The sequence below is a fragment of the Pseudophryne corroboree genome, chromosome 8, assembly GCF_028390025.1.
Source record: "Pseudophryne corroboree isolate aPseCor3 chromosome 8, aPseCor3.hap2, whole genome shotgun sequence".
In the NCBI taxonomy this organism is placed as follows: Eukaryota; Metazoa; Chordata; class Amphibia; order Anura; family Myobatrachidae; genus Pseudophryne; species Pseudophryne corroboree.
The window spans coordinates 427,758,120-427,771,879 of NC_086451.1; the positions used below are offsets into that span (position 1 = coordinate 427,758,120).

Here is a 13,760-nt window from a genome sequence, read left to right on the forward strand (position 1 = left end):
CATAGAGGAGTATGAACTATACTCGTGACTCCGGATTGGCCAAGAGGGACTTGGTACCCGGAACTTCAAGAGATGCTCACAGAGGACTAAGGGCCTGGGGAGCTAAGAAGGGACTTGCTTCAGCAGGTACCATGTCTATTCCAAGACTTACCGCGGCTGCGTTTGACGGCATGGCGGTTGAATGCCGGATCCTGAAGGAAAAAGGCATTCCATAAGAGGTCATACCTACCCTGGTCAAAGCCAGGAAGGAGGTGACCGCACAACGTCATCACCACATGTGGTGAAAATATGTTGCGTGGGTGAGGCCAGGAAGGCCCCACGAAGAAAATTCAACTAGGTCGATTTCTACACTTCCTGAAAACAGGAGTGTTTTTGAGCCTAAAATTGGGGTTCTTTAAGGTTTTAAGTTTCGGCCCTGTAGAATTTCTTCCGAAAAGAATTGACTTCAGTTCCTGAAGTCCAGATTGTCAAGGGAGTATTGCATATACACCCCTTTTTGTGCCTCTAGTGGCACCGTGGGATCTCAACATAGTGTTGGGATTCCTTAAAATCATATTGGTTTGAACCGCTCAAATCTGTGGATTTGAAATATATCACATGGAAAGTGAACATGCTGTTGACCAATATCTCACATGGACAGTGACCATGCTGTTGGTCCTGGCCTCGGCCAGGCGATTGTCAGAGTGGGCGGCTTTGTCTTACAAAAGCCCATATTTAATTTTCCATTCGGACAGGGCAGAACTGGGACTCGTCTCCAGTTTTCTTCCTAAGGGGGTGTCAGGTTTTTCACCTGAAACAACCTATTATGGTGCCTGCGGCTTCTAGGGACTTGGAGGACTCCAGGTTAATAGACGTTGTCAGGACCCTAAAAATATATATATATATATATATATATATATATATATATATATATATATATATATATATATAGTTTAGGACGGCTGGAGTCAGAAAGTCTGACTTGCTGTTTATATTGTATGCACCCAACAAGATGGGTGCTCCTGCGTCTAAACAGACGATTGCACGTTGGATCTGTAGCACAATCCAACTTGCACATTCTGTGGCAGGCGTGCCACAGCCTAAATCTGTAAAGGCCCACTCCACTAGGAAAGTGGGCGCATCTTGGGCGGCTGCCCGAGGGGTCTCGGCATTACAACTTTGCCGAGCAGCTACGTGGTCAGGGGAGAACACGTTTGTAAAATTTTACAAATTTGATACTCTGGCTAAGGAGGACCTGGAGTTCTCTCATTCGGTGCTGCAGAGTCATCCGCACTCTCCCGCCCGTTTGGGAGCTTTGGTATAATCCCCATGGTCCTGACGGAGTCCCCAGCATCCACTAGGACGTTAGAGAAAATAAGAATTTACTTACCGATAATTCTATTTCTCGTAGTCCGTAGTGGATGCTGGGCGCCCATCCCAAGTGCGGATTGTCTGCAATGCTTGTACATAGTTATTGTTACAAAAATCGGGTTATTCTTGTTGTGAGCCATCTTTTCAGAGGCTACTTCGTTTTGTTATCATACTGTTAACTGGGTTCAGATCACAAGTGGTACGGTGTGATTGGTGTGGCTGGTATGAGTCTTACCCGGGATTCAAGATCCTTCCTTATTGTGTACGCTCGTCCGGGCACAGTACCTAACTGAGGCTTGGAGGAGGGTCATAGGGGGAGGAGCCAGTACACACCATGTGACCCAAAAAGCTTTTTTAGATGTGCCCTGTCTCCTGCGGAGCCCGCTATTCCCCATGGTCCTGACGGAGTCCCCAGCATCCACTACGGACTACGAGAAATAGAATTATCGGTAAGTAAATTCTTATTTTTTCCGACGACACGTCTAATGTTCCTAGGAATGATTCTGGACACAGTCCAGAAAAGGATGTTTTCTCCCGGAGAAGAAGGCCAGGGAGTTATCCGAGCTAGTCAGGAACCTCCTAAAACCAGGAAAAGTATCAGTGCATCATTGCACAAGGGTCCTGTGAAAAATGGTGGGTTCTTACAAAGCGATCCCATTCGGTAGATTTCACGCAAGAACCTTTCAGTAGAATCTGCTGGGAAAATGGTCCGGATCGCATCTTCAGATGCATCAGCGGATAACCCTGTCTCCAAGGACAAGGGTGTTTTCTTCTGCGGTGGCTGCAGAGTGCTCATCTATGAAAGGGCCGCAGATTCGACATTCAGGACTGGGTCCTGGTGACCACGGATGCCAGCCTGAGTGGCTGGGGAGCAGTCACACAAGGAAAAAATTTCCAGGGAGTGTGATCAAGTCTGGAGACTTCTCTCCACATAAATATACTGGAGCTAAGGGCAATTTACAAGGCTCTAAGCTTAGCAAGACCTCTGCTTCAAGGTCAGCCGGTATTGATCCAGTGGGACAACATCACGGCAGTCGCCCACGTAAACAGACAGGGCGGCACATGAAGCAGGAGGGAAATGGCAGAAACTGCAAGGATTCTTCGCTGGGCGAAAAATCATGTGATAACACTCTCAGCAGTGTTAATTCCGGGAGTGGAAAACTGGGAAGCAGACTTCCTCAGCAGGCATAACCTCCACCCGGGAGAGTGGGGACTTCAGCGGGAAGTCTTCCACATGATTGTAAACCGTTGGGAAAAACCAAAGGTGGACATGATGGCGTCCCGCCTGAACAAAAAACTAGACAGATATTGCGCCAGGTCAAGGGACCCTCAGGCAATAGCTGTGGACGCTCTGGTAACACTGTGGGTGTACCAGTCAGGGTATGTGTTCCCTCCTATGCATCTCATACCAAAAGTACTGAGAATCATAAGAAGGAGATGAGTAAGAACGATACTCGTGGTTCCGGATGGGTCAAGAAGGACTTGGTACCCGGAACTTCAAGAGATGCTCACGGAAGAACCGTGGCCTCTACCTTTAAGAGAGGACCTGCTCCAGCAGGGGCCTTGTCTGTTCCAAGACTTACCGCGGCTGCGTTTGACGGCATGGCAGTTGAACGCCGGATCCTGAAAGGGCATTCCAGATGAAGTCATCCCTACCCTGGTCGAAGCCAGGAAGGATGTAACCGCAAAACATTTTCACCGCATTTGGCGAAAATATGTTGCGTGGTGTGAGGCCAAGAAGGTCCCTACAGAGGAATTCCAACTGGGTCGTTTCCTACATTTCCTGAAAACAGGACTGTCTATGGGCCTAAAATTAGGGTCCATTAAGGTTCAAATTTCGACCCTGTCGAATTTCTTCCAGAAAGAACTGGCTTCAGTGCCTGAAGTTCAGACGTTTGTAAAAGGGGTACTGCATATACAGCCTCCTTTTGTGCCCCCAGTGGCACCTTGGGATCTCAATGTTGTTTTGAGTTTCCTAAAGTCACATTGGTTTGATCCACTCACCACTGTGGAATTAAAATATTTCACATGGAAGGTGAAGATTCTATTAGCCCTGGCTTCAGCCAGGCGTGTGTCAGAATGGGCGGCTTTATCATATAAAAGCCCTTACTTAATTTTTCATTCTGACAGGGCAGAATTGAGGACTCGTCCTCAATTTCTCCTTAAGGTGTTTTCTGTTTTTCACATGAACCAACCTATTGTGGTACCTGCGGCTACTAGGGACTTGGAGGACTCCAAGTTACTTGACGTTGTCAGGGCCCTGAAAATATATGTTTCCAGGACGACTGGAGTCAGAAAATCTGACTCGCTGTTTATCCTGTATGCACCCAACAAGCTGGGTGTTCCTGCTTCTAAGCAGAAGATTGCTCGCTGGATTTGTAGTACAATTCAGCTTGCACATTCTGTGGCAGGCTTGCCACAGCCAAAATCAGTAAAAGCCCATTCCACAAGGAAGTGGGCTCATCTTGGGCGGCGGCCCGAGGGGTCTCGGCTTTACAACTTTGCCGAGCTGCTACTTGGTCAGGGGCACACCCTGACTGAGGAGGACCTGGAGTTCTCTCATTCGGTGCTGCAGAGTCATCCGCACTCTCCCGCCCGTTTGGGAGCTTTGGTATAATCCCCATGGTCCTGACGGAGTCCCCAGCATCCACTTAGGACGTTAGAGAAAATAAGAATTTACTTACCGATAATTCTATTTCTCGTAGTCCGTAGTGGATGCTGGGCGCCCATCCCAAGTGCGGATTGTCTGCAATACTTGTACATAGTTATTGTTACAAAAATCGGGTTATTCTTGTTGTGAGCCATCTTTTCAGAGGCTCCTTCGTTGTTATCATACTGTTAACTGGGTTCAGATCACAGGTTGTACGGTGTGATTGGTGTGGCTGGTATGAGTCTTACCCGGGATTCAATATCCTTCCTTATTATGCACGCTCGTCCGGGCACAGTATCCTAACTGAGGCTTGGAGGAGGGTCATAGGGGGAGGAGCCAGTGCACACCACCTGATCCTAAAGCTTTTATTATTGTGCCCTGTCTCCTGCGGAGCCGCTAAACCCCATGGTCCTGACGGAGTCCCCAGCATCCACTACGGACTACGAGAAATAGAATTATCGGTAAGTAAATTCTTATTTATACAGATAAATATACTTTAAAACCCTTGCAGGAAAGTGAAGACACAACACCGATTTGTAGTTGAAACCACAGGGTTCTAAGGCCACCGTGGATTATTCCAAAAGGTAAAACAGTACAAATCATACACTACATGCTAACAAGATAAATCTAAACAGAATAGTGGCTACAGAGAATGTACATATGTGAGAATGTTTGCAAGCGCAACCCGGCCGGTCCTCCGCTAGTCAGATAGAAAGCGTTCAGAGTCTTCTGACCGGCCAGGCAACAATAGGCTTTTTATACACAACTTCCATACACAATACAATGGTCACTGTAATCTCATTGTCCATTGGACACAGGGATGTGTCTTTACATTACAGAAGAGGTCATGGGTTGATTTGAATTTATGGGCGATGTCTTTCCCCAACTGCTCTTGTGGGTGGTATCCTCTGGATTCCCGCTGCATACATAATATACAGTAAATACAGTTAATATCTATTTTCTACTTTTGCACATAACTATACGCTGGAACATGCGATCTTTCTCTAACCAATACCGGAATGTTACCCTCAAAATACCCTACAGCTGGATACTAGACATCACCTTCCAACCTTTATCTGACCCTTCCTATCATGCAAAGGCGAATCTCTTAGTCCTGGAACTGTTTAAACTATCAATACTCGCTGATGTGGTGCAAGGGAGTTATATCTAAAATGTACACTATTTGGGTTAAATATGTAATGTTCTAATAACCCTCTACGCGCTCACAAACTCCGCCGTAAATACCCATATCACGCGCATGATCGCAGGAGCGATCCTACGCAAATTGCGGATATGTGCACTCACGGCGGACTGAGTGCACGAGCAGCGGGCATGTGCATGGGGTTAGTACAAGGCATATGCATTACAATATTTTTCGACTTTGACAATGGGTTTCTGCGTCCAGACGACCCCTGTTCATACGGGCTGCCCCCTATCCGCAGGTGTCGGATTTTCAGTGCTCACTTGCATCAGCCTTATTTTCAGTGTAAAAGATGCATCTGATGATATCTGTATGTAGCAATACATAGGTCTCGTCTACAATCGTAGCAACAAACACTATGTGGACCTTGAAATTCCGCCACCAGGAGATCCAACATGCGTGACGGCAGTACAGTTGTAAACACGATGGTTGATTACCATGTTTGCAGTTGTACTGGCAGCGAGCATAAATCGCTTCAAGTATAACTTGTCGATCTCCCCGTGTCGGCGTTGCATTGTCCACACAGTGCTTGTCGCCCATATAAATGCTGACAAGCCAACTGCATACCGTGTGTTTATGCTTCCAGACAATTCTGCGCAGCGGAGAACGCCAGATTACAGCCCTTCAGTCACAAGTGCATACAATGGGTTCCGTAGCACTCACAGGGGTATATGCAATTAGCGGCGAATCGCGGCAAATTATCGTCCGTTTTTCAATTCGACACAATTCGACAGTCTAATTTCGGCAAGTGGGTGCCGAAATTGACCATATGCAATAAAAAACGGATTCGACAGTCCCGCTGCCGAAAAACGGACGATTTGACGGATTTGTTCCGTTTGTTTAAAAACGGGAAAAAACTCTGAAAAAAATGGCGTGGGGTCCCCCCTCCAAAGCATAACCAGCCTCGGGCTCTTCGAGCTGGTCCTGGTTCTAAAAATCCGGGAGAAAAATGGACAGGGGATCCCCCGTATTTTTAAAACTAGCACCGGGCTCTGCGCCTGGTGCTGGTGCCAAAAATACGTGGGACAAAAAGAGTAGGGGTCCCCCGTATTTTTTACACCAGCATCGGGCTCCACTAGCTGGACAGATAATGCCACAGCCGGGGGTCACTTTTATACAGCGCCCTGCGGCCGTGGCATTAAATATCCAACTAGTCACCCCTGGCCGGGGTACCCTGGGGGAGTGGGGACCCCTTCAATCAAGGGGTCCCGTCCCCCCCCAGCCACCTAAGGGCCAGGGGTGAAGCCCGAGGCTGTCCCCCCCCCATCCAAGGGCTGCGGATGGGAGGCTGATAGCCTTGAGAAAATGTAAAGAATATTGTTTTTTCCTGCAAGCTGGTACTTGGAGAACCACAAGTACCAGCATGCGGGAGAAAAACGGGCCCGCTGGTACCTGTAGTACTACTGCAAGCTACCTAACACCTTGAGATATGCACTAACTTTCTTTAAGATTTGAACTATATAGTCAAAATCTTACAGATTTTTCATGGATGGAGACCTGTGGTGCCCCTTCTCCATCTTTCTATTGCAGTACACTGTGAGAGAATCTAAGCCAAGCTGTGGCTCTCCAGCTGTTGTAAAACTACAAGTCCCATCATGCCTTGCCAAAGTTTTGCTATTAGAGAATGCTAAAACTGAATCAGGGCATGCTGGGATGTGTAGTTTCACAACGTCTGGCGAGCCACAGGTTGGCCTGGCCTGCCCTAGCCACTACAATAAGCCTGACCATTGCATTATTTCTCTCTCCGCTACAGACCAAAGATCTCGCAGAGTTCTACCCCAACTCTCTCCTGGAGACGGGCAGCGATCTTCTCTTCTTCTGGGTGGCTCGGATGGTAATGTTAGGAGAACAGCTCACGGGGCAGTTGCCATTCAAAGAGGTAATAGCAGTCTCATAATGAAACTGTACCCATCGCCTGCACACAGTGCAGTTCCTAGTGAGGCGATTGCCGTAGTCATGAGACTGACTGCTGTGTGTGCTGACAGGTGTTGCTGCACTCGATGGTCCGAGATGCCCATGGGAGGAAGATGAGCAAGTCTCTAGGAAATGTTCTGGATCCTCTAGATGTGATGACAGGGATTTCTCTGGAGGTACAAGTGGCTGTCTATTCTGCTGTGCAATGCTCTCCGTGTATTGCGTTTCTCACTGTACCGCACACCGATTTCCATCAATTAGTCAGCAACAGTAGTTTTTCCCGACTAACAATCCACACATATGGGTTTCCTTATCTGCATTTATTTAATCAGGCAATAAATGGTTTGTAATGAATTGTAAAGCTTATGTATGTAAGCAGCTTCTGTGTCACTGATGTTTACCATGATGCTCTCTGATGCTCCATGCGTATAGATTTTGGACTGTGATCTACAGATGTAGCCGCGCTCATCCAGCCTGCACCATGGACACACATGCCACTCTTAGGTACGCCAAGCCACGTTTTGGTACGCTGCACATGTATTCTGATGGGTGCGCGTACTTGGATGAATGCACACGTCCTAGTTGTGGGCACACTCGCCGCTCCTGGCTTGCCGTGAATACGCCAAGCTGCAGGCTAGATGAGCGTGGCTGCATCTGTATGCGATTCCAGGATGTGACAGTGTTACCCATGCACAACTGTCTCGATACCACTCTATGAAACACACCTAAGTCTGTATATCTTTCTTGTATAACAAAGCTGCCAGAGCCTTACCCAAAGTCCGGTCTCTCTCTGTGGTCTACCCCATGTGCTACAGATTTTGTAGCTTCATACACAATATACTGCATATGCTTTGGATACAGTAGAGAGGGCATCTGCACCAGCCAGTAGCTTTGCATTAACCATTTCATTCATAAACATTTTCTCTCAGAGCCATCATTATCATATCTAACTGGAATCCTCACAATTACCTTACAGAGCCTGCGCAATAAGCTAAGAGAGGGGAACTTGGATCCATGGGAGTGTAAAGTAGCGGAGTCTGCCTTGGTAAGATGCGCGGTTTTATACTACGTAGGTACAAAGTAACCTCGGATGTCGTCTGTATCCGTGCGACAGGATCTTGTACATTGCTAGTGTATAGACATCAGTATTGGGAGGACAGCGGCGAGTATCCACACATGAAGGGGTGTGGTTCGTTTTATCGACAGTATCTAGGTCGACAATGTTTAGGTCGACCACTATAGGTCGACAGTCACTAGGTCGACATGGATGGAAGGTCGACAGGGTTTAGGTCGACGTGCTAGGTCGACAGGTCTAAAGGTCGACATGAGGAACTTTTTTTTTTTTTTTGGTGTCGTTTTCTTCGTAGAGTGACCGGGATCCCAAATTAGTGCACCGCGTCCCCTCGCATGGTGCCTTCGCTCCGCTACCGCTTCGCTCGGCACACTTTACCGTTCCAATCGTAGTCCACATGGATCGTTAAGTATGAAAAAATCCACAAAAAAAATAAAAATGTGAAAAACTCATGTCGACCTTTAGACCTGTCGACCTAGCACATGTCGACCTAGAAACCCTGTCAACCTTCCATCCATGTCGACCTAGTGACTGTCGACCTATAGTGGTCGACCTAAACATTGTCGACCTAGACACTGTCGATCTTCAGACCGGATCCCCACATGAAGAGGCAGCAGTGTGATTCTATATATTATGCCATAACGGTGTTTCTTTCCAGGTAAAAGATTATCCGCACGGCATCCCGGAGTGTGGGACAGACGCTCTGAGGTTCGCCCTCTGCTCTCATAGACTACATGGTGAGGAAAAAAGTGAAAGGGCATTTAAAAAAGATAAAAACACAAATGGTAAAAAATGAAGAAAAAAAAAATCTATATACACAACATAAAAATACAGTAAACTGGTGTATTATATATGCCTTCAAAAAGTGTCCCTATAGAACTTTGCTTTTCTTCTCCCCTTAGCAGGATGAGAGGGGGGCTGCAGTAATCTTGGTAGGCATGGGGTTAATATCCAGGCTGTCAGGATCCCGGTTGTCGCAATACCAACGGCGGAATCCTGACACAGCCATTCCGACGGGGTCAAGACACCGACACCGATGCCGAAACTCAGACAGGCTCCTGCCCTTGTAAGTATAGCCGCGGGAGCTCTCATTAGTGCCGGCGGGGGGTTACGGTTAGACTGCAGGGGGTGGATGGTTAGGGTTAGTCTGCGCCCAGGGGGGGTTTAGGGTTAGGCACCACCGGAATGGAGTAAGGTTTAGGCACCAAGGGGCGGGCGTTAGGTTTAGACGACGGCGGGGGGGGTTAGGTTTAGGCACCACCGGGAGGAGGTTAGGGTTGGGCACTAAGGGTGGAGGACAGGGTTAGGCTGCGGGAAGAGACGGTTAGGCTTAGTGGGCAAGGGGCAGGGGTTAGATTAGTAAAATCACCCCTGTCAGGATTTTAAAAATTGGGATGCCGGCAACGGTATGTTGACTGCCGACATCCCATCCGGCGGTCATTCATACCGGACATTCTTGGTAGTCTATGTGTATGCTCTGTTGATATACGGCTTTTACTATCATTACAAAGTGCTTTATGACAAGAGACCCTAAGTTCACCTACAACCCCCCCCCCCCCCCCTTCCCCCCAAGCCAGCCTGTGTGATAAACCTAGACACTAAGCTATGCATTTCCTACAAACCGGAGACATCACTGAGGCCTTCTGAATATTGGGTTGTCCCAGACCATGTCTCCCTGCTTTGTATGTAGGTGACTGGTAAAAACAACAATTCTTGTTAAACTATTTTCTCTGACGTCCTAGTGGATGCTGGGAACTCCGTAAGGACCATGGGAATAGCGGCTCCGCAGGAGACTGGGCACATCTAAAGAAAGCTTTAGGATCACCTGGTGTGCACTGGCTCCTCCCCCTATGACCCTCCTCCAAGCCTCAGTTAGATTTTTGTGCCCGACGAGAAGGGTGCACACTAGGGGCTCTCCTGAGCTCTTTGTGAAAGTTTTAGTTTAGGTTTATTATTTTCAGTGAGACCTGCTGGCAACAGGCTCACTGCATCGAGGGACTAATGGGAGAAGAAGCGAACTCACCTGCGTGCAGAGTGGATTGGGCTTCTTAGGCTACTGGACATTAGCTCCAGAGGGACGATCACAGGTTCAGCCTGGATGGGTCACCGGAGCCGCGCCGCCGTCCCCCTTACAGAGCCAGAAGAGCGAAGAGGTCCGGAAAAATCGGCGGCAGAAGACGATCCTGTCTTCAGATAAGGTAGCGCACAGCACCGCAGCTGTGCGCCATTGCTCTCAGCACACTTCACACTCCGGTCACTGAGGGTGCAGGGCGCTGGGGGGGGCAGCGCCCTGAGACGCAATAAATCGATAAAAAAAACCTTATATGGCTAAAATAAATGCATCACATATAACTCCTGGGCTATATGGATGCATTTAACCCCTGCCAAAACATACAGAAAAAGGATGATAAGGACGCCGAGAAAGGGGCGGAGCCTATCTCCTCAGCACACTGGCGCCATTTTCCCTCACAGCTCAGTTGGAGGGAAGCTCCCTGGCTCTCCCCTGCAGTCACTACACTACAGAAAGGGGTTAAAAAAGAGAGGGGGGCACAAATTAGGCGCAGTATATAACAATACAGCAGCTATAAAGGGAAAAACACTTATATAAGGTTATCCCTGTATATATATAGCGCTCTGGTGTGTGCTGGCAAACTCTCCCTCTGTCTCCCCAAAGGGCTAGTGGGGTCCTGTCCTCTATCAGAGCATTCCCTGTGTGTGTGCTGTGTGTCGGTACGTTGGTGTCGACATGTATGAGGAGAAAAATGATAAGGAGACGGAGTAGAGTGTCTGAAATTGTGTTGTCACCCTCTAGGGCAGGCATTCCCAACCACGGTCCTCAAGGCACACCAACAGTGCAGGTTTTAGTGATATCCAGGCTTCAGCACAGGTGACTTAATTAGTAGCTCAGTTATTTTGATTTAACCATCTGTGCTGCAGCCTGGATATCACTAAAACCTGCACTGTTGGTGTGCCTTGAGGACCGTGGTTGGGAATGCCTGCTCTAGGGGGTCGACACCTGAGTGGATGTACTGTTGAAATTGCGTGACAGTGTCAGCTTTGTATAAAAGACAGTGGTTGACATGAGACAGCCGGCTACTCAGCTTGTGCATGTCCAGACGTCTCATACAGGGGCCCTAAAGCGCCCGTTACCTCAGATACAGATGCCGACAGGGGTACTGACTCCTGTGTCGACGGTGAACAGACAACCGTGATTTCCAATAGGGCCACACATTGCATGATTGAGGCAATGGAAAAAGTTTACACTTTTCTGATAATATGAATACCACCAAAAAAAGGGGTATTATGTTTGGTGAGGAAAAACTTCCTGTAGTTTTCCTGAATCTGAGAAATAAAATGAGGTGTGTGATGATGCGTGGGTTTCCCCCCGATAACAATTGATATTTTCTAAAAAGTTATTGGCAGTATACCTTTTCCCGCCAGAGGTTAGGGTGCGTTGGGAAACACCCCCTAGGGTGGATAAAGCGCTCACACGCTTGTAAAAACAAGGGCTCTACCCTCTCCTGAGATGGCCGCCCTTAAGGATCCTGCTGATAGAAAGCAGGAGCGTATCCTAAAATGTATTTACACACATACTGGTGTTATACTGCGACCAGCAATCACCTCAGCCTGGATGTGCAGTGCTGGGTTGGCGTGGTCGGATTCCCTGACTGGAAATATGATATCCTAGATAAGGACAGTATATTATTGCCTATAGAGCAATTAAAAGATGCATTTCTATATATGCAGGATGCACAGCGGAATATTTGCCGACTGGCATCAAGTATAAGTGCGTTGTCCAATTATTCCAGTAAAGTGGTCAGGTGATGCGGATTCCAAACGGCATTTGGAAGTATTGCCTTAAAAGAGGGGATGTACCCCAGGTCGCCTCTCAAAATAAGACGCCGTATTATCAGGCGCAGTCCTGGTTGGCAAGCGGACAAAAGGGTTCCTCTTTTCTGCTCGTGACAGAGGGAGAGGAAAATGGCTGCAGAGATCAGCCAGTTCCAAGGAACAGAAACCCTTTTCCGCCGCTGCCAAGCCCTCAGTATGACGCTAGGGCTTTACAAATTCAGGCACGGTGGGGTCCCGTTCTCAATGAATTTCAGTGCGCAGTGGGCTCACTCGCAAGTAGACCCCTGGATCCTTCAGATAATATTTCAGGGGTACAAATTGGAATTCGAGACGTATTCCCCTCGCCGTTTCCAAAAGTCTGTTTTACCGACGTCTCCCGCTGACAGGGAGGCAGTTTTGGAAGCCATTCACAAGCTGTATTCCCAGCAGGTGATAATCAAGGTACCCCTCCTGCAACAGGGAACGGGGTATTATTCCACACTATTGTGGTACCGAAGCCAGACGGCTCGGTGAGACCGATTTTAAAATCTAAAATCTAAAATCTTTGAACACTTGCATACAGAGGTTCAAATTCAAAATTGAGTCACTCAGAGCAGTGATTGCAAACCTGGAAGAAGGGGACTACATGATGTCTCGGGACATCAAGGAGGCTTACCTTCATGTCAAAATTTACCCTTCTCACCAAGGGTATTTCAGGTTATGGTACAGAACTGTATCAGTTCGGACGCTGCCGTAGGGATGGTCCACAGCACCCCGGGTCTTTACTGAAGTAATGACCGAAATGATGATATTCCTTCGAAGGAAGGGAATTTTAGTTATCCTTTACTTGGACGATTCCCTGATAAGGGTAAGATCCAGGGAACAGTTGGAGATCGGTGTAGCACTATATCAGGTAGTGTTGCGGCAGCACGATTGGATTTTCAATATTCCAAAAATCGCAGCTGGTTCCGACGACTTGTCTTCTGTTCCTAGGGATGATTCTGGACATAGTCCAGAAAGAAGGTGCTTCTCCCGGAGGAGAAAGCCAGGGAGTTATCCGAGCTAGTCAGGAACCTCCTAAAACCGAACCAAGTCTCAGTGCATCAATGCACAAGGGTTCTGGGTAAAAATGGTGGCTTCCTACGAAGCAATCCCATTCGGCAGATTCCACGCACAGTGGAACCTTCTGGACAAATGGTCCGGGTCGCATCTTCAGATGCTTCAGCGGATAACCCTGTCACCAGGGACAAGGGTATCCCTCCTGTGGTGGTTGCAGAGTGCTCATCTTCTAGAGGGCCGCAGATTCGGCATTCGGGACTGGGTCCTGGTGGCCACGGATGCCAGCCTGCGAGGCTGGGGAGCAGTCACACAGGGAAGGAATTTCCAGGGCTTATGGTCAAGCCTGGAGACATCTCTTCATAAAAACATTCTGGAACTAAGGGCCATTTACAATGCCCTAAGTCAAGCGAAACCCCTGCTTCAGGGTCAGGCGGTATTGATCCAATCGGACAACATCACGTCAGTCGCCCACGTAAACAGACAGGGCGGCACGAGAAGCAGGAGGGCAATGGCAGAAGCTGCAAGGATTTTCGCTGGGCGGAAAATCATGTGATAGCACTGTCAGCAGTGTTCATTCCGGGAGTGGACAACTGGGAAGCAGACTTCCTCAGCAGACACGACCTTCACCCGGGAGAGTGGGGACTTCACCCAGAAGTCTTCCACCTGATTGTAAACCGTTGGGA

General features: G+C 48.2%; 1 protein-coding gene across 2 annotated transcripts in view; it reads left to right on the forward strand.

The window, feature by feature from the left end:
• Positions 1-13,760, forward strand: part of VARS2 (valyl-tRNA synthetase 2, mitochondrial) — a 179,232-nt gene that overhangs the window by 154,787 nt on the left and 10,685 nt on the right. For both annotated transcript variants that reach the window (XM_063937998.1, XM_063937999.1), the window contains exons 20-23: positions 6,955-7,080; positions 7,187-7,291; positions 8,092-8,160; positions 8,846-8,924. In XM_063937998.1, the coding sequence (XP_063794068.1) occupies positions 6,955-7,080; positions 7,187-7,291; positions 8,092-8,160; positions 8,846-8,924 (379 nt within the window). The remainder of the gene's footprint in view (positions 1-6,954; positions 7,081-7,186; positions 7,292-8,091; positions 8,161-8,845; positions 8,925-13,760) is intronic.